This window comes from Nicotiana sylvestris, chromosome 12, assembly GCF_000393655.2.
Source record: "Nicotiana sylvestris chromosome 12, ASM39365v2, whole genome shotgun sequence".
In the NCBI taxonomy this organism is placed as follows: domain Eukaryota; kingdom Viridiplantae; phylum Streptophyta; class Magnoliopsida; order Solanales; family Solanaceae; genus Nicotiana; species Nicotiana sylvestris.
The window spans coordinates 105638748-105658697 of record NC_091068.1 but is presented as its reverse complement, the minus strand read 5'-3'; the positions used below and the strand labels follow the sequence as shown (position 1 = coordinate 105658697).

Sequence of the window (19950 nt, the reverse complement as noted above, 5' to 3'; positions counted from 1 at the left end):
AACATCCCAATTTTCCACCTTTAATCCCATAAATTTCATGCTTAAACAATTAAAAATCAACATAGAATCGAGTTTTAGGTTCAAAGACCTTACCTCCAAGTGTTTCCCTTCAAATCCCTCTTCAATCTCTCTCAAAAAGTTTCAAGGTCGAGCAAAAATGGTGAGAAATGGCCTAAAAATCGCGAAGGCAAGAATTTATATGTTCTGTCCAGGGGTTCCGCATCTGCGATCCAATACCGCACCTGCGACAAAAAGTCCGCTTCTGCGGAAATTCACTTAAACTCCTCATCCGCACCTGCGATCAAGCCATCGCATTTGCGGGCTCGCAGGTGCGCAATACTTCCGTATCTGCGATGCATGCCCAACCAATTGGCCTTCGCTCCTGCGGCTCGCACCTACGGTCCCCAATCCGCAGGTGCGGTTATGACAGAAACTCAGCAGCTTCAGCTGCAAACTCTAACTTTCAACTTCCCGATAACCATCCGAAATCACCCTGAGGCCCCTGTGACCTTAACCAAAAGTACAAACAAGTCATATACTACTGTTCAAACTTATACCAACCTTCGGAACACTCAAAATGACATTGAATCATCAAAACACCCTCAGATTCAAGCCTAAGATTTCCAAATCTTCCAAATTCTGCAAATGATCAAAAAGTCTATCAAACCTCACCCGAGTGACTTGAAATTTTGCACACACGTCACAATTGACACAATGGACCAACTATAACTTCCGAAATTCCATTCCGACAACGATATCAAAATTTCTACTACCAACCGGAAAACGCTAAAATTTCACTTTCGCCAATTCAAGCCTAAATCTACCACGGACCTCCAAAATACATTCTGATCACGCTCCTAAGTCCCAAATCACCTCACGAAGCTATCCGAACCATAAAAACTAAGTCCTGAGATCATTTACTCATAAGTCAACTTCTCGTTGACTTTTTTTAACTAAAAGACCAATTTAAGAGACTAAAGGTCTCATTTCTCTCTATAATTATTCCGAAGCCGAGCCAACCAACCCAACATAAAAGAGCTGAACCACACAAAAATGAAGCAAAAATGGGGGAAACGGGACTAAAACTCTCGGAACGACCGATCGGATCGTTACAATTAGACCTCGAGGAAGAAGGGATAAATGATATTGATGGTTGTGACAGATAACATTTTACTCATCTTAATGTTGAAAGGAGCAACGAAGTGATAATCTACAAAATGTGGATTCTATTATGTTCCTGAGCCATCACTGAGAAGACGAAAATCAATTGATGGTATTGGCACTGGCAATCAAGTAAAAAAAAGTAAGAAAAAATCTAGTGCAACATCAATGAAAGAGGAAATACACTCTCTGATAGAGTTTATGTCTAGTAAAAGAACTGCTACATCTCCTGCAGAAGATGAATTCACCGTCGAGAAGTGTATTGACATGTTGGAAAAGATTTCTAATATTGTTGCTGGGAGTGGAATTTACAACTATTCTATGAATACGTTTCTTAAGAAAGATGACAAATATTTTTGAGGGTGCCTACCAATGACGCTAAAAAGTCTTGGCTGGAGTTTAACTATGAGATGTAACTTAAGAAAAGTGGTTAATGTGTCGTTGTGCTTAAATATTTTTATTAATTTATGTTTGAAGATTGTGTTTGTGATGCCATTGGAATTTTTTGGTTTGTTTTTATTAGAAAAGTAAGAATGTGATGCCACTGGAATCTTTTGGTTTGTGTTTATTAGAATGTAATGTGTGATTCCATCTCGCTGAGAATCAGTTTAGTATTAATGGAATATTTTCTTTTTCTTTTTTAAGTGATAGAATCTTTTTTGTGTGATGGAATCAGTTTGGTATTGATGTAGTCTTTTTTGTGTGATTCCACCTGTCAACTTGATCACTATCAGTTAATTATCACTTCAAAATGTTCAAGATTGAGTACAAAAGTGATCCACTATTAGCATTTAGTGCCAAACTTCTCTTGTATCTGCTAATGAATCTGTATACCAAATGTTATATTTTAAATTATTAATTTGCGTTCGAAATTTTTATTTTCAGTTAAATAGAGAGTTGGGATATTAGCAATTTGATAGATCCCTATCCAGGTGATTTGCTAGATGATGATAATAAAGAGGAACTAGAGAAAATTCGGAGGGAGCAAGATGACAAGGAATATATGGCTTTATGTCAAATAACAGGTAAATGTATTTTGATATACTACGAAAAATACCTATGAAAGTAACCTTGTCATACATCTAGTCGCTCGAGAAATATGTTTATTCAAGAGATATTACGAGGAAACAAGACTCATTGTTATGAAAATTTTAGATCGAGGAAATCAGTGTTTCTTGATCTAGCCAATGACTAAACTAAAAAATATGGGCTTAAACCCACGCGTGGAATGTCTATACACGAGATGTTAGGCATGTTCTTGATGACTTGTGCACGTGGAGCTGGAAACCGATTAATACAAGAGGTCTTTCAACACTCAGGAGAAACTATTCATAGACACTTTCATAGTGTTTTGAAAGCTATTTGTCAACTTGCAAGAGATATTATTAGGCCACATTTACATTATAACGATATTGCAGGAGCTCACAAGCCATGTAACAGATGATATCTTCCTTTCTTTAAAGTAAGAACAACTATTACACAACTATATTTTATTAAACTTATAACTGAATTTCTCTCACTATAACTAACTTAACTTAAATTTATACATGTATATGTTTGTAGGATTGTATTGGAGCACTTGATGGCACACATGTTAAAGCAAGATTATCGCAAGGTCAAGAGATACCATATATTGGACATAAGGGTTATCCAACTCAAAATATTCTTGTTGTTGTAGACTTCAATATGTGTTTTACATTTGCATGAGTTGGGTGGGAAGGAGCAGCTCATGGTAGTCATATATTTGGTGAGGTTCATTCGTAGACTAGAACTCAATTTTTCACGTCCTAGAAACAAGTATTATCTAGTTGATGTAGAATATCATTACATAAAGGAATATATGTCTCCATATAAAGGAGATAATGTGAGATACCACCTAGCACAATTTCGCGAAATTGCGAGAACCAAGAGGACGAATTGAAGAATTTAACTATTTGCATTTTTCTTATAGAAATATAGTAGAGCACGCATTTGGGGTTTGGAAAGCAAGGTGGTCTATTTTGCGAGACACGCCTTTTTATCATATTGACATTCAAAGAGACATCGTACTTGCTATTATATCCATTCACAACTATATTAGAAAAAATGCAATGTCGATAATGTATTCCGAGCATATGAGAAAGAGAGATATGTTTCATCTATTGATTCTGATATTGGTACATCTTCAAGAGATAATAATAATATAAATACAAAAAATGTAGAAGAACAAAGTGATCTCCTTTTGATGGGCCTTCGTGATTTGATTGCTAATGAAATTTGTAAAGTTTGATGCTGTAATTATATGAATATTGTATTTGATTCAATTTAAAAATATATTTGAAGTGTTAGCTTTAACTTATGAGATGCTTTAGGGGTCTAAGGAGAGGTATACGTCAATTAACAAGAGCTTAAGTTTCTTTACGTTCAAAAGTTAGTGGAAACAAAAGGAATGAATTCCTGTTCTTTGAAGCTTCCTGTGATGACGAAAGAAGATGCCCCCTCTGCTGTTTCGTTCAGTTCTCTCTCTTGCAATTGAAAATGTCTAGATATAAAGCAAATATAAAATTCATGTGTCTACAGATCTGATTGAGTTTTGGTCAAAACAATATGAATGAGAAAAGTTTGCCAAGAAGTTAGAATGCATCATTTTTGTTGTTTCTTTTTCTTATTTATGGAGGATAATGAGCTCGTTTCATTTTTATGAAAGTTTACTTAATTGAGAGTGGTGAAAAATGAGCTTCAAGAATTATATTTATAAAAATTATCTAGAGTAATCAATTAAATTGAAATTAAATTAAAATATATAATATTTTTTATTTGTATTAATTCATAATTAAATATATTGTAGTAATCAGCTCCTTTATAATGCTAACAACTTTAAGGATATTTCTGTCTTTTAACAGAAAAAGTGCTTATAATTTTTTTTTAAAGTTTCAACACTTTTATCCAAGTGCGTAACTGCTTATTTATAAAATAAGCTCAAGCACTTAAAAGCTGCAAGTGCTCCAGCTAATTCAAACGGGCTCTAAATCACTGTGTGACTACATGGTCATGATTGCAATATTTGATTTAGCTATCGTCATGCTTTATGTGTTGAACACCCATCTGCATTTTTATGTTATTGTCATGTCCTTGTGCACTTTGTTGAGTTGTGAGCTTATATCTTTGATGAAACTTTGGTATTACTGTTTTGTGATAATTTTGACAAAATAAGGGTAGTGATATGCATATGTGACGAAATAAAGAGGGTATTTTATTGTTATGTGCACATGCAACAAAATGAGGATGACATTTTTGATGATGTTATGTGATGATTTGGGGGTATCTTTCTTGATGTTGTTTATATGTTGCAACGAGGTTGATATTCTGATCATATATATTTTTTTCAAAAACTCCGTCTTGTATTTTTAATGAGTTGTTATTTGAATTTGACATGCTATCACATGCCCCCATTTCTATTGGATGATTTGGTGACAAAAAATGAATTCTTCTATGATTAGTTGTTATCACATGTTCTAACGGGATTATTGATGTTATTTTCCATTTCATATTATGTGGTCAGTTATTGATACATTACACATGTTATTTGACTAGTGAGTATTATATGATTTGAACCTAGTCATTACTTCACAGAGGTTAGACTTGATACTTAATGAGTACCGATCGTGATGTACTCATATGACACTTCTTCACATTTTTGTGCAGATCCAGGTGTTGGAGGCAGCGAATCTCGAGAGTGAGAGCTTGCATCGGTCGTGAGGATGCAAGGGAGAGTTATACGCTGTCGTAGTCCCTTGGAGTTTCATCCTTTATGTTGATACTAATCTTGTTTTCGAAAATTATTGTATTTTGAATACTGTGTATGTATTCAGTTAGAGCTCGTGACACTGTACTACCTAATTCTAAGGAGATGTTGAGTCTAGTCGTTTCGGCTTGTGTTAACTCTATTTTGGCTTTTATATTAAACTCTGCCTTATTATATCATGTTTTATTAATTTAACGTTGTCAAGTGATATGTTGCCTAGTCTTAGAGTTTAGGCGCTATCACGACCCCTATGGCAGGATTTGGGTCGCGACAAAAATAGTACTTAATATATTTGAAAAAATAAAAATAAAGGAGAATTAGAAAAGTTAGACTAGTTTGTAATAAAAATAATTCCCCTCGATTACTTTCAATTTCGCAATTACACACACTTATAATTCTTAGGTGGCTTTCCAAACATTCGAAACAAAGATAGGGGGCTACATTTAAAATACTAAAACTAAAAGGACTAATCTGTAGATAGGTCTTTACGAAATTGTATAAAGTCCAGAATTCTTCCCCAATTCACCTTCGCAAATCAATCGACCAATTTCTCATCCTTGGAAACCCTAGTTCCGACGCCATATAGCTTATTCCTTTGGCTATTCTCTTCAGTTTTCCGTTCGATTTTCTTCGAGATTCAACAGATTATCCGATGAGTTCATCGTGAGCGAAGATGAATTGGCGTTTTCCGGTAGAGAAATAGAGAAAATCTCTCTCCACGGCTTTCTTCCGTCGAAGAATTTGCGGTCGCTTTTCGCCGATTGGATAAAATTCAGTCGATCCGAAATAAGCTGACGGTTTACAGCTCAGCATCAGCTAAGAGAGACGTCCAGAGTGCAAAAGAAGCCGATTTTTGTGCTATTTGATAGATCCGATCGAGATCGTCGCAGTCGAAGGAGTAGCATAGCAGCGATTTATTAAATTTTTGTTAATAAGCCCTAAACTACTGCTTCTGAGTGAAGCTTTGAGGATTAATTTCGTCACGGAAGGATGTTCAACTGATCTGTTGAAGGAATTTGGTTTGACTGATTTTATCTTGAGTTATTGAAGAGAAGTTGTGAGATAGAAAAAAAGAGAGCTGTTTTTAGTTTTTTTGTACTTTATATATCAGTTTTATTTTAGTTCAATATCAGGCCTATTATAATTTTTTTGATTTTGGCCTTTTTGTTGTTGTTGTTATTGATTTGTTTGAGGAAAAAAAGGAATTTTAAGGAAAAAAAAGAGTTATGGCAGTTTATTTTAAGTTTAAAAGTGCAAAAGATTATGATTCAATAGCAATTGACGGTCACTTTATTACTGTTGGGAATTTGAAAGAAAAAATATTTGAATCCAAGCATCTAGGCAGGGGTACAGATTTTGACCTCGTTGTCACCAACGCCCAGTCTAACGAAGGTTCGTTACCTTCCAATTGAGTCGTCATTTTCGTGCATTCCCTAGTTGCATTCCCAATCGTATTGCCCAAGCTATTGTGTGACATTGATTTGGGGTCTATCAATATATTTAGTTTCTCTAGAATTTGGAATGTGCTGCTTATATTCAAAGCATTTTTCAAAAGAAAAAAGTGGCTTTTATTAAGTAAAAAAAGATTACAGTGATTTTAATTTTATTTTTGGAAGGATGATGATGCATAAACTCTTTCAAGAACATATACACTGTGAAAATGACTGATTGCAATTTTCATTCTCTAGGGGGGTATACAATTTCTGTTATCTTATCTTAATGGATTTCTTTTACATAATTATAGGGCAAGCTCTATTTTGAATTAAAGGGAGAGTGGTCTTTTTAGTGTTTTCATAGAGGAAATCCTGTATTCAGCACTCCTGAGTTTCTGGACTTGTTTGAGTTTTCTTTTGTATAATTTTTGTACAAGTCCAGCTTCTTTTTGTACTTCTTCAGTACTCCCTTTGTATTGCTATTTGTCAATAAAATTAATTTCGTATTTAAAAAAATTGTTCTAACGTTAGGGCTCATAACAATAAGCTGGTAGCATACCGTCCAGTATAGCATTTACCTTGAGACTTGGTTTTTCCATAATAGTCTTTGAGGAGCTTTAAACGATACAACTATGTATTGTGCTACCCGAGACAAAAGAAATTATGTAAGGAGCCTATTTCACTCAAGGTTTATGTCACATTGCAACACTCAGGGTCAAGTTGATCCTCCATGAGGAACTGCAGTGCTTGACAAATAGTTTGTTTAGACTAAGGGGCTTTAATGGTGGATCATGCCATTTGGAATTGAATGCATAACTTGTATTTCCATTCATATGTATTGTGAACTCTACAGGGCTTTATGTGCTTGTGTTTTTCTTTTTGCAATTTCAGAATATCTTGATGAGGACACCTTGATCCCCAAAAATACTAGTGTTTTGATTCGTCGTGTTCCTGGACGACCTCGCATGCCCATAGTAACTGCACCTGTAGCAGAACCAGACGAGTATTGTCTTGATCCTTTTGATTCTCATCTGTTATTTAGATTGCTTTATCTTTAAAACTTCAAAATCTGTGGAAGAAAGAGAGTTGACCTGGGTTGGTACCTAAGAAATGCGCAGGTATCTCTTTTATAGGAGCTGGTGGTGGGGTGTTATGGGTTGTTTACTAAATCTCAAGATCCTTTTTCATGGTTTTTTCCTTTCCCTGGGAACACCGACCCCAACTTCTTTGGGACTGAGGCATAGTTGTTGTTTTCCTTCCCTTGGAAGGTTGTTGAAAGGTGGTGGGTATAGACCTTTGCAATGTGTGGAAGGTGGTTGAAAGGGGATGGGGTATAGGGGAGAATCGATGAGAAGGCTGATGCTGTCATTTGCATTGTGTTGAATATGGTGTTCATAGTTTGTCCCTCCCCTCTTCCGCACAAGGTGGAAGTGTTGTTAATCATAGGTCCTTATACTGCTTTCAGTCTTTTGGGCATTGCCATAATAGCGATATTTATATGACCGAAATGTCCTTTCTGCAGGCCCAAAGTAGAATACCAATCTGAGGAGGCTCAAACAGTAAAAAGTAGTTATCTGGGAGGGGAGTCATCTGCCACCAAATATGTAAGCATCCATAGCACTATGCTGTAGGAGAGTCTTGGTGTTTTTAGTAATGACAACATGTGGTCTTAACCATGTTGATATATTCATGTTCATTGTGTAGCCTGAAGATCTAGATTGGGATGAATTTGGGAATGATTTGTACGCTATTCCTGAAGCAACGCCAGTTCAGTCAAGCAACCAAGTGCAGGATGCTCCTCCTCCAAGCAAAGCTGACGAGGAGAGTAAGATCAAAGCTTTAATTGACACTCCAGCGTTGGATTGGCAGAGGTGAGAAAGCCTCCTATTTCTTCTTTTGTAAATGTAAATGCAGTCTGGAGAGTGCTTATTGCATTAGCTGTTCCTTTTTCTCTAATTTGGAATGACACTGGTTTGAAATGGAGACTTCACAACTTGTGTAGTTCTCCCCTTATATATAAATTTTTTTACCGTTATCCCAAAAAAAAAGGTTCTGATGATCTTTAAGTTGATGCAGTCAACCCTCTGATGGCTTTGGTGCTGGTAGAGGTTATGGACGAGGTCCAGGTGGAAGAATGATGGGTGGACGTGGTGGACGAGGCTTTGGTAATACGCTTTTTTTCTTGTCCTGTTGATCTACTATGAATCTTCCCATCTTTACCGGGTTGAAGGGCTTTGTCTATTTTCCGTTTGCTAACTTGAAATATCAGTCTTTTCATGCCGTTATTTGATAAGAACTACTACGATCTCAATCTCAAGCTAATTGAGGGCGGCTATATGAATGCTCACCATCCAAGTTGGTCCATTTAAGTCCATCTCAGTCAGTCCACCTGCCTTCATTTCATTCTTTTCTGAAATTTAATGACAAAAAAACTCATAAAGTTAATTGTGGAATTGTAGGTTGAAAAAATTTAAGAACCTTGTGGTTAAGTTCTTATGACTTGCCATCCTGGTTGAATAATTGTCATAAGTATGTAGGAGTATTAAATTTTCATGTTGCTACTGCTAAGATGAATTGCTGACTGTGATTGAATTCGTTGGCTGTCATATTTTCATGCTTGAGCTCTCAAACTGGATGCTACTCTTCCAATTTTTCAGGTTGGGGTGGATTGGAACGGAAAACACCACCACCGGGCTATGTATGCCATCGTTGTAAGGTGCCTGGTATGTTTCTTATGTTTCATCCATCTTCTGGTCATTGTCTTAGAAGTTTGTGATTAGCATAGTCAATGTGTTAAGTGAGTCGCTGTGAACCAATTATGACATAAATTGTTTCAGGGCATTTCATCCAGCACTGCCCAACAAATGGTGACCCAAATTATGACATTAAGAAAGTGAAACCTCCAACTGGCATTCCAAAGTCCATGTTGATGGCAACCCCAGATGGTTCATATGCTTTACCAAGTGGTGCTGTTGCAGTTTTAAAGCCCAATGAGTAAGATTTCCTGTCATAGGTATTGTTGAATGCTTGCTTGTAACAAGAATGTGTATGACTAGCCACTTGTTGTAGGGCTGCTTTTGATAGAGAAGTTGAAGGGATGCCTTCTATACGCTCCGTTGGTGATCTTCCACCAGAACTTCATTGTCCCTTGTGTAAAGAAGTAATGAAAGATGCGGTGCTAACAAGCAAGTGTTGTTTTACGAGTTTCTGCGATAAATGTAAGGAGCTTGCTGTTTAATTGGATCATAGTGTTGTTTAAAGAGTTTTTGCTAAAAATGTCAGTAGCTTGGTGTGTAATATGAAGCTAGTTTTGTTGCTGCTACGATGAATTTAAGGAGTTGTTTGTTCAATTTTAATGTGTCCTATATTCTTGAATTTTGAATTGATCTCAAGGGTTATCCGCAGGCATAAGGGATTATATCATCTCAAAGTTGATGTGCATCTGTGGGGCCACAAGTATACTTGCTGATGACCTGTTGCCTAACAAGACTTTGAGGGATACAATAAATAGAATACTGGAATCAAATAATAGCAGTGCAGAGCATGGGGGTAGTGCTCTTCAAGTTCAAGGTTGGTACTGGTTTTAACTCTCTGAACCGTTCTCTTGCTCAAGTCCATTATCATTTTGATTTTCAATGGCTTACATCTTGTCTTTGTTATCACATGTTCCAGATATGGAGTCAGCACGCAATCTCCCACCTAAGATTCCATCTCCTTCACAATCTGCAGCTTCAAGGGGAGAGCTGTTGCCACCACCTTCTCATAAGGAGGAAACTTCTAAAGTCCAGGAGACTGCTGAGGAGGGTAAGAATGGCAGTGCACCACAGCAAATGGTGGAGAGAGGCAGGACTTCGAAGGTTGCAGATATTTCTGAAGCCACACATGAGTCAGTTAGTGTTAAAGAACCTGCATCCCAGGGAAGTGCTCCATTGGCTGATGAAGAAGTTCAACAAAAGCATGTAGCTGCGGAGGCAGGTAATGATGCTCTTTTGTTCACTTTTTTGGCCTCGTAAGTCATTGGTTGTATCTTACCGAGCAGCCTAGAGGAGATTCTTGGTTTCATATATTCCTTGGATGAGTTCTCATCAATTTCTATTTTTTTTTTCAGCAAAGAAAAAGAAGAAGAAGAAAGCACGCCTGCCATTGAACCGTATGCACATTTCCCTTCCTGTTGTGCACGGATCGATATATCTGTTAGTTCTTTTTGGAATAGAGCTTCGATTATTATGTCTGCAATCTTGATGGATCTGTTCCCTGATTTACTTGATGCCCTTGCAGCTGCTGTTGCGGAGATGCAGTGGAGAGCTGCTCAAGATCATCTCGCTGCTGAGAATTACATGATGTCCATGGGTCCTTCTGCGTATAATAATCCTTATTGGACAGGCATGCAACCTGGACTAGATGGGTTTGCAGCCCCTTATCATGGTGCCATGCCGTACAATCCTTATGGGTTTGGCCCTCTAGATGTTCCATTTGTCCCTCCTGTCTTACCACAAGATCCATTTGGTGGACAAGGTTTTATGTTGCCTTTCGGTCCTCCAATGCAGAGGTACAACTTGTGTTGCCTTTTATCCTGAATTTCTATCCTAATCTCTGATCAAGTGTTTACACATGTTCCTAACCCCTTCTCACAGTTTTTGGTAATGGATATTCAGTCTGGTTCTGATGTTGTAGTTTAATTACTTTCATGTTCATGTATCTATATGTGTCGGCTCCTATGAGATTTGGATTACCTGACTGGTTTAAAAATGACCACCAAATTTTAGGGATCTTGCAGCAGAGTTTGGGATGGGATTTAATGCTGGCCCACCAATCATGAGCAGAGAAGAGTTCGAGGCTAGAAAGGCTGATCTGAAAAGGAAGCGTGAGATCGAGAGACGGGGAGAGAGGTAATTTAACCTACCTGGTTTTCTGTTCCTGTTAATTCACAGCACAATATGGTGCTATTTCCGTTGGTGATGTTAAAATCACATCAAATGATCTGAGCACTGCGTATTGAGGTTTTCCAAAGAATGTTCATGCCTTAATTTCATGGCATCCCATTATGGAGCTATTTTGGTGTGTGATATCAAAATTTTCTTAAATGCTGAGTTTTGAATATTGAGGTTTTTGCAGTATGTGTGCGCTTTAAGTATCTCTGTCCAACTTAATTTTCTCTACTTGAAGGCATGCTGAAATCAGGCACAATCTAATTATATCCTCATATTTTGTCCTCTTTGGTTTGTTTTTATTGTCAAGAGTCATTATCTATTATGCTTCTACTTTTTGACGCACTTTCAATGAATTTAGCAATATCTTGTGTTATATCCAGCAGGGAGTTCTCTAAAGACAGGGAACATGCAAGGGAAGTTGGCAGCGGTGCTGATGGTCCTTCCGTGAAATCCAAATCTGTATGTATCTTGCTTGCCAAATATTCCAGTCTATTTTATCCCTATATTTTAGTAGATGGGTTTGCGTTAAGAGAAAATTTGGCTAACAACCTGTTTATCCAAGAAGCAGCTAAGAGTTTATTTCCAGTTTCATCTTTCAATTACCAGGGACAGTCAAAAAAGAAGCAATCTCCCCCCCCCCCCCAAAAAAAAAACCCCACCCACCCAAAAAAAAAAAAGCAGCAGTCTCAGAGATTGAATTTCTAGCATCTCTTTTCTAATAGTATTAAGTACAGGACACACACTCTGGACTACCTTAATATGGGGTTCTGGAGAATTAAGATTATAGTTTGCCCATTGTGCTGGAAGGGAATATACGATTTCCTAACCCTAGTTGGTGCTCCTTTTGAATGATGATGATGCCTGATGGCGAAAAATATCGTCACAGTTTCTGGTTGCCCTCAGTAAAATGGGCAGTTGACTGGAGCTCAATCAGGATGGTGCACATTAACATGTTGATTTACATTTCTTTTGCTAGTTATTAGTCTGTTCCGGTTCCTGTATGTTGGATGTGGTGGACAATGGCCATTAAGTGATTTTGTTCCCTCATTTTCTTTTCTGTTTTTTCTAAAATTTCAAACCTTTTCCCAATGGCACTAGGCCTGGAGTTCTACTCTTTTTGTGGCGAAACTGTTTGCCTAATTTGGCCAAAAACTTTAAAGTGAGTAAGCTATTAAGAACATGGAAAAATGATGAAGTGGATAGGACTCCAAAAGTGTTCTAGACTATTCTGTTGTAGAATCATTGAAGTGTAGTGGGGGATGGGATGAGCTAAATCATTTTCCCCGGAATGTACTAAGGTGTATTAGTCTATCGGAAACAGCCTCTCTGCCCTATCGGGGTAGGGGTAAGGTTTGCGTACACACTACCCTCCCCAGACCCCACTTAGTGGGACTTTACTAGGTCGTTGTTGTTGTTGTACTAAGGTGTATTAATTTTGAGTATTTGCTATGCCAGTAGGGGAAAAAGAGTATTATAAAGAGGTGTAAAATCCTCTTCTTTTGTAGTGCATGATGTTTTTTACGGCTTTAGATCTGCATTTTGATATTTTAGAACATTTTTTCTTTTTTGCAATTTTTTGATATTAATATATTCATTGATGATTGCACAGAAAGCTATTCCTCCTCAATTGAGCTCCGGCCGTCCCCGCCGACCAGAGAGGCCATCACCGGACCTTGATCACCACCGCCAACTTGAGAGGCCATCACCGGACCTTGACCACCACCGCCGACCTGAGAGGCATTCGCCGGAGCTTGACCACCGCCGCCGACCTGAGAGGCCATCACCTGACCTTGACTATCACCGTCGGCCTGAGAGGCCATCTCCAGACCGTCGATCGCGAGATCCTGAACTTCCTCGCCCTTCGTCCAAGAGAAAGTATGAAGATTATGATGATCACCATCATGAGGACCGCCATCGCCGTGACCACCATGAGGACCGCCACCACCGTGAGCATGCCCATCGCAGTAGCAGTAGCCACCACCGTTCAAAATCTTCAGCTAGTGTCAAACCATCCTCCACTGGCCCATCCGAGCCACCAGTGGTAGCGCCACTCAAATCCATGGATAAGAAGAAGGTCAGTGTTTTTTCTCGCATCAGTTTCCCAGCTGAAGATGCACCAGCAGCTTCAAAGAAGCGAAAGGTGCCATCCTCCAGTGAAGTGCCAGTGAGTTCCTCGGCGAGCCACCGGGGTACTACATCAAATGGGTATCACGAAGAGTACAAAGCAGCTACTGGATCAAGGAAGAGTGCTGCTGCAAGTGTGGATTATGAGAGCAGCGATGATGATCGGCACTTCAAAAGAAGGCCTTCAAGGTACGAGCCATCTCCACCACCGGCTTCTGAGTGGGAGGAAGAGAAGCAGGAGGGACCTCTTCCTAGGCATAGCAAGGGGTCAAGGGAAAGAGGGTAAACTGGATAGTAGTTTATTGCATTTTGCACTTCTCTGATATGTCAATTCTTTGCATTTTTCACATATCTTATATGTCAATTAGCCAGTTTCTTGAGTTCTTTCCAGTATCTGATATGCAATATTTAGAATCTAATATAGGTGGCAACATTACATTGCTTGCTTTTTTTGTTTCTCATTCTTTTGCCATGGCCTGTAATGGAGTTGATTGTTCATTTGTGCATTATGTGTTACTGTCTTACTTGACTCAAAGATGTGTTATTTACTGTCTGCGGCTTTACTTTTCACGGTTCGTTTATCTAGAACAGATGGTTTAACTATTTAGATAAACTCAAAGAGAATAAAAGCAAAATCATTTAGTTGTGCAAAATGTGGAGATAAATAGTGTACATGATGATGACATGTTTTTCCTTACTAATTTCATTTGGAATTCACATGATGCTATATATCACACACACATGTAGAGAATCCTCCTTTTCTTTTACTTGGTGTGGCACTATAAAACAGATAATTCCATATCAGTGTTTGCTCGCTAGCTCATGATTAGATATTGTCACTTAGTGAGACATTATGGCACTATCAGGAAAGACAAATTGATTTTTCAATGTTCATGTACACAAGATAGATCTCTCTTTCATGGTGTATTTGTGAGCAGCGATGCAAATCACTTGTCTGACAGGTGGGGCATGAGTGAAGCAGAATATGTGCCCTTCTTTTAGCTTCTTCTGGTGGGTGTGTTGGTGATGTTTTATGGATAGTTACTGAGAATCTTGTTTGTCATATGGATACAAAAAGAATTTTGTTAGTTGTGAGCACTGGAAACCTCACCTCTTTCGTTGGCACCACACCCTCCCCCTTTCTTATGATGTTAATAGAAAATTGGTTGTTTTAGCTGGCAGCAATGGTGACCTTCAAAAGAATTCACTTGCATCCTTTCTAGTTTCAGCTGTCGGCCAGTCCCAACATTCTTACAAAAGTGTCCTGAGAATGCCACTTAGAAAATTGATGCAAACTTTCTCATATTGTATCCTGCATTTAGAAATCAATGTTGATGCTCGGCTTTTATTCTTTTGTTCTGTTTTTTTCAAATCTTCCTATGGCTTTTTCATTTGAACTGCCTATGGACTTCCTTTTTGGTGCTTCAATGTAGCCTCGTCATTGAGTATATATATCTTTTTGCCATTCCTGTGTTACCATCACAATGATCTCATGGATCCTTTCTCGACAAATGTCTTAACTCGTTGGTTCTTGATGCAGATTGAGATAATATATGACAACGAAGAGTTTGAATTGGAATGACTCTTGCATGGAATACAAATACAGGTGGAGAATTATTTATATGTTTGCAGCTCGGTTGTTCTGTTAGGAAATGCAAGTAATTTCACTTCACACGCATCGTCTTATGTGTGTCTGTTTCTCATCATAAATTCTCAACAGTGCAATGAAAACATAATCATTTTCTTGTGTTTGAAGAGAATTTGTGAAGCTCATTGTATCTGGTCATCAGAATGTTTGTATTCACAATCTTTTGTCTGAGTTGCATTTTATTTAATTGGTGCAGATTCAGAAGGTGCAGGCTCTTTTGAGAACATCTAAATCTGGATCTCCTCTTCTGGGTGATCCCATCTGCTTCGCAAACTTCTCAGTGCAAAACTGATACTGACTTTTTGTTCGATGCTCAAGAAATGGGTTCGATGCTCAAGAAATGGGTTCGATGCTCAAGAAATGGGAAACGGCACAGTGCAAGATTACTGAAAATTTAGATTCTTATCCAAAATTTATATTATCTAATGATCCATATAGTTGTGAACTGCGAACGCAAATATTTCAAAATAAGATCGTGGGCTCTCCCTTATTTTGCAATTTTTATAGATTGTTTGAGAATTATGTGGCATTGCAATTTTGATATATTTTAATATTGGTGGTTATGGCTTCTTTTATTTGTTTGGACAATATTCGCATTACAATCTTATGTTTCCTCACTATTTCAAAGTTTGTTGGATGGATAAAATGCATTTTTATTTCCTATAGGTTTACTAGTGCTCTTTTAGGAAAAGATGGAGAGTAATTTTGGTCAAACCCCTTTCACAGTGCTATTAAATTATCATCTTAATGAATGTGTCAATTTTAAATGAAAAATTAAAAAAAAAAAAAACTGAAAGGAGGCATTATGTATAAATTAATTATCCATTTTGAAATCAATATGAACGTAAACAACTGGTTATCTGGTCTTGATCAAAGAGTACGCGTAAACCTTTCGTGTATCTTTAGGAGAAACCATCATATTTCATTTATTGTAAATAAAACTCAAAAGTTTATTCATGAAAGTACGCAACTTATAAAACTACAAGACATATCTGTTCGCTATTAAAAGGAAGGGGGAGGTCCAGTGACCGATATTTATTTATTGGTAATTAAAGACCTGTTGTTGTACATTGACACCTCAACATTTAATTTCTAATCGCAGAACATTAACTTTGTAATTAAAAGTGGGTGCAGAAGCCAAATCAAGAAAATAATAAATCATAGAGGCAGAGACATAATTGCGTTATAGTTTCTTATAGGAAATTATATTTATATAAAAAAATTAAAATACGTAGGTGAAATTAATGGTTAATCAGTGGTATCTGAAACTATGAAAACAAGTCACTCCCAGATTCAGAGTTTAAAATACTTTCTAGTGTCAGATAACTCATTCATGGCACTGTCTCCTGCTTAAATTTCTAACATTAAAACCTTTTATTTATTTTTTTCTAAAGAAATTCAGAATTCTAATTGTATCTAAATATTAATTTATTTTGAGCTGTATGAGATGTATATTATTCATCAAACTTCAACAAATTGTACATTCAAAAAGTGAAATACAACACTAAAACATTAGTACTTTGCTCTAATGATCCAGAATAAGGGAAATTAAACAGCATCCTGATGGAGAATTGCTCGAAATGTTTTGACAATTCAATGTATCACACTCATATATTGGTGCTGAATTAAATTTAGGTGCTAATGACTAAACGAAGTTAATCGAACAACTATTAGGTTAACATTGAATTACTCATTATGTTACATATAATTGATTAATACCAAACTAGCTCGCTCAAATCCATGCATTTCTTTCCACAGTGACCTTTACCTAATATTATATTGCATAGAAAGTTTTAGTAATTTTAGATGATTTACCTAATTTTTTGAGCAGTAGTTGTGAGATTTTCTTCAATAATTAAGTATTTATTCTGTCATCTAAATATCCTTTGGGTTTTTTCATATATTTTTTTCTAACATTGAAGAGACCTTGATCAAGCAACAACTAGCACTTACGATTATTAGCTGATTTTACTTTTTTGTCTGCTAGAATAATTCTAAATTCGAACATTGTAATTAGATTCATTTAAGTCATCTGAACATTGTTTTTGGCTTAGTGGTCAACTACTATTTTCAAATGGCTTGAATGAATTTAAACCATTCAAATTTATGGTCATTAGGTAACAAGAGAAATTTGAATTACGGCTTCTTAGTACATATTTTGGTAATAATTAGTTTTCTATCACTTCTTGCTGGATATGTTGGTGTATTATTGATGTTGGGCTATAATTTCATATCTTTTGACGTTATTTACCCTTGTTTGTTGTATTGATGCTAATTTATGCGATATTTGAGCTTAATTGAGTTATTTTACATGTAGGGACACATGGATATAAACTGGAGAAAAGTTATGCGAAATAGTACCTAGAAGCTACAAAATAGGGCACAAAAAGGAAACTTTGCAAGGCCACGAAAGCTCACAGCTTTAGACAGTGCAAGGCACTGCCCAACGTGCCAAAGTTGATGCCTCTGATGGCGCAAGGCATGATAGTTTTGGCGCCTCTAAAGGCATCTTGCACTGTAGTTTTGGCGCCCTTAATGATGCCCCCACGCTAACGATGTCTATCCGAGCCACTTTTGTTTGGACGTGGGTGCTTTAACCTTACCAAAACTTAGTTTTTAGAGGAGGGAGACATGATTAGAGAGGCAAAAGTCTATGGAACACTTGGAAGCAACGAATCACAAGAGTTTTTCTCTCCATTTTTTAATTTGTAGTTTAATGCTTTTGAATATTATTATGATTGTTTAAACAATTATGAGTAGCTAAACTCTTTTATCTAAGATTTGATGGAACCTATTGGAGGATGAATTTCTATTGCGTTTAATATAAATTTGTCATTGACTTTTCTCTACTTGTTCAACTACGTTTTTATTGTTGTTGATTAAAGGGCCTCAATTGACTGGACCTATTTAGTGTGTATTGCTGGAAAAAGGATACACATTTAGATAGTTGTTGAAGAACATCACTCTTAACGTATGTGAGGAATCAATACAGAGGCGTTTAAAGGTGGGATTAGGAATAACGAAATCTTGGTGTGATCTTGGTGAGCGGTGAACTAGTGTCAGCTAGCGTAATTCAGAAGAATAAGTCTAGTAAATTGTGGTAGTTGCTCGGAAGAGAATTACGACACCCGAAGTACTCACGATCACTAGAGAATACTTAGGCGAAATTATACGAGATTTAGCGGGAAGGATTCCGAAAATTGAAAAAATCATAACTCTGGGCCTCCTTAATTTTGTCTCCAACTCTATCCTCCTTAGTTAATAATTTTTACTGCTTTTAATAGTTGTTAGTTAATTAGTTAAAAATATAAATCTTATCCTTTATAACTTAAGAATTGTTCGAGCTAGTGTTTCTTAGCAATATTGAATATTATGTGAGATTCAACTCCGGACTCTTAGACCGGATTATATTTGCAGCGACCGTTAGACTTTTTAGGAGGCGTAGTTGGGGGTAATCAATTATTACTGGACCACCTATATATTTAAATTAATTGGACACGATTACTGTAAACTTTACTTTGCAATGCAAATAGTACTAATACTTTAGACATATTTTTACTACTTTTTCTAATTGTTTGCAAGTCATATTGAAGTTTCCCAACTCACATATTTCTCCAAAGATTACAAAGAAGGTTGACTTTTTCTCACTTGAAAAAAAAAATCTTTTTCACATTTGGGGGATCTTGTCTGTAGCAAATTCTAAGACGAAAATAGGAGGATCTTGAAAAATGGTGATAAAATTGAAAGAAGAAGAAGATGATAATATTGGTGAAGAACTGTCTAAATATAGCATGCAAAATCCCGTTATTAATGTCATGGTCATCTGTTGTTTGCCACCTGGATCAATAGTTTCCATAAATAGAATTATTAGATGCCCATATTAACAATTTTATTTAATCTTTACCTAATTCTCCTTTTATTTAATTTTTGCGTCTTTTTATTTTTGTTCCTTTTCTTGCTTTAACTTGGGAGTTGGGTGGTTAAAATGCTCTTAATTGCTAGTGTGAACTTCTCCATTAAATCTAGGGCGGTACAACATGTACAATTTAAGTGTAAGTACATAATGAACCAAGTGATATAAAATAAAATATAATTATCATTTGTTGTTTAATTAGACGTCAGAAACATTACTGTGTTTTGAGTGCTACATAATTCTTGAATTCTTAAATCATTCTAGGTGCATAGCAAATTTTTTCCTTTTTTTTTTGCATTTATTAACTGACATCCTTAAATCGGTTACACTGGAGCCAAATAAATGCAACACTATAGTATACTATGGCTTCTAATTGTCACGATCCGGATTTCCCACTCTCGGGAGTCGTGATGGCGCCTACTCATAGAAGCTAGGCAAGCCAGGAAAATTTGAAAATCTTTAACTACTTTATTTTAAGCCTTTTAACAACTTGCATTAACCGGTGATAAATATTTAAATAATAGCGGAAGATGAAAGTAAACGGAAGACTTAGATGAATATAATACCAAAATCGATACGAAAAGCCAACATATGTCTCAACCCAGAAACCGGTGTCACAACATTCACGGACCGTCTATAACTACTACATACAAGTGTCTGAAGGAAAGAAACACAGTCTGTCTCGGATACAAGTGATAACACAGAACATAATAATAGATAGAAGAGACGCCGGGCCTGCGAAGGCCTACAGGACTACCTCGAAATCTCTGTGGACTGAAGGCTGGCTCCCAAGCTACTGACCCTATGCTGCTCCGGTATCTGCACAGAGTGCAGAGTGTAGCATCAGCACAACCGACCCCATGTGCTAGTAAGTGTTTGGCCTAACCTCGACGAGGTAGTGACGAGGCTAAGACCGGACTCCAGATAAACCTGTGCAATTATATAACATATGGCGA

The 19950-nt window shown here is 36.9% G+C and overlaps 1 protein-coding gene across 6 annotated transcripts; it reads left to right on the top strand.

Annotated features, from left to right (window-relative positions):
• Nucleotides 1–5478: 5478 nt before the first annotated feature.
• On the top strand, nucleotides 5479–15656 carry LOC104211903 (E3 ubiquitin ligase PQT3-like). Of its 6 annotated transcripts, none has more exons than XM_009761044.2 (17): nucleotides 5479–6337; nucleotides 7270–7381; nucleotides 7901–7982; nucleotides 8083–8249; nucleotides 8455–8543; nucleotides 9036–9101; nucleotides 9216–9372; nucleotides 9448–9596; nucleotides 9784–9948; nucleotides 10051–10353; nucleotides 10487–10528; nucleotides 10657–10927; nucleotides 11145–11267; nucleotides 11693–11768; nucleotides 12919–13715; nucleotides 14974–15039; nucleotides 15278–15656. In XM_009761044.2, the coding sequence occupies exons 1-16, from the start codon at nucleotides 6172–6174 to the stop codon at nucleotides 14981–14983; spliced, it is 2775 nt and encodes a 924-aa protein (XP_009759346.1). In that variant the 5' UTR covers nucleotides 5479–6171; the 3' UTR covers nucleotides 14984–15039; nucleotides 15278–15656. The 6 variants fall into 6 exon arrangements, with proteins under 6 accessions (XP_009759346.1, XP_009759347.1, XP_070021716.1 ...); XM_009761045.2 differs by having other exon boundaries at nucleotides 11690–11768; nucleotides 12919–13622; XM_070165615.1 differs by having other exon boundaries at nucleotides 11690–11768; nucleotides 12919–13622; nucleotides 14974–15091.
• Nucleotides 15657–19950: the final 4294 nt, after the last annotated feature.

Bases quoted from the DNA above. Each gene is read 5' to 3' on its own strand.
- LOC104211903 (XM_009761041.2), top strand. From the start codon at position 6,172: ATGGCAGTTTATTTTAAGTTTAAAAGTGCAAAAGATTATGATTCAATA. The intron at 9,102-9,215 runs GTATGTTTCTTA...AAATTGTTTCAG, and splicing joins CCATCGTTGTAAGGTGCCTG to GGCATTTCATCCAGCACTGC. The intron at 10,354-10,486 runs GTAATGATGCTC...TTTTTTTTTCAG, and splicing joins GCATGTAGCTGCGGAGGCAG to CAAAGAAAAAGAAGAAGAAG.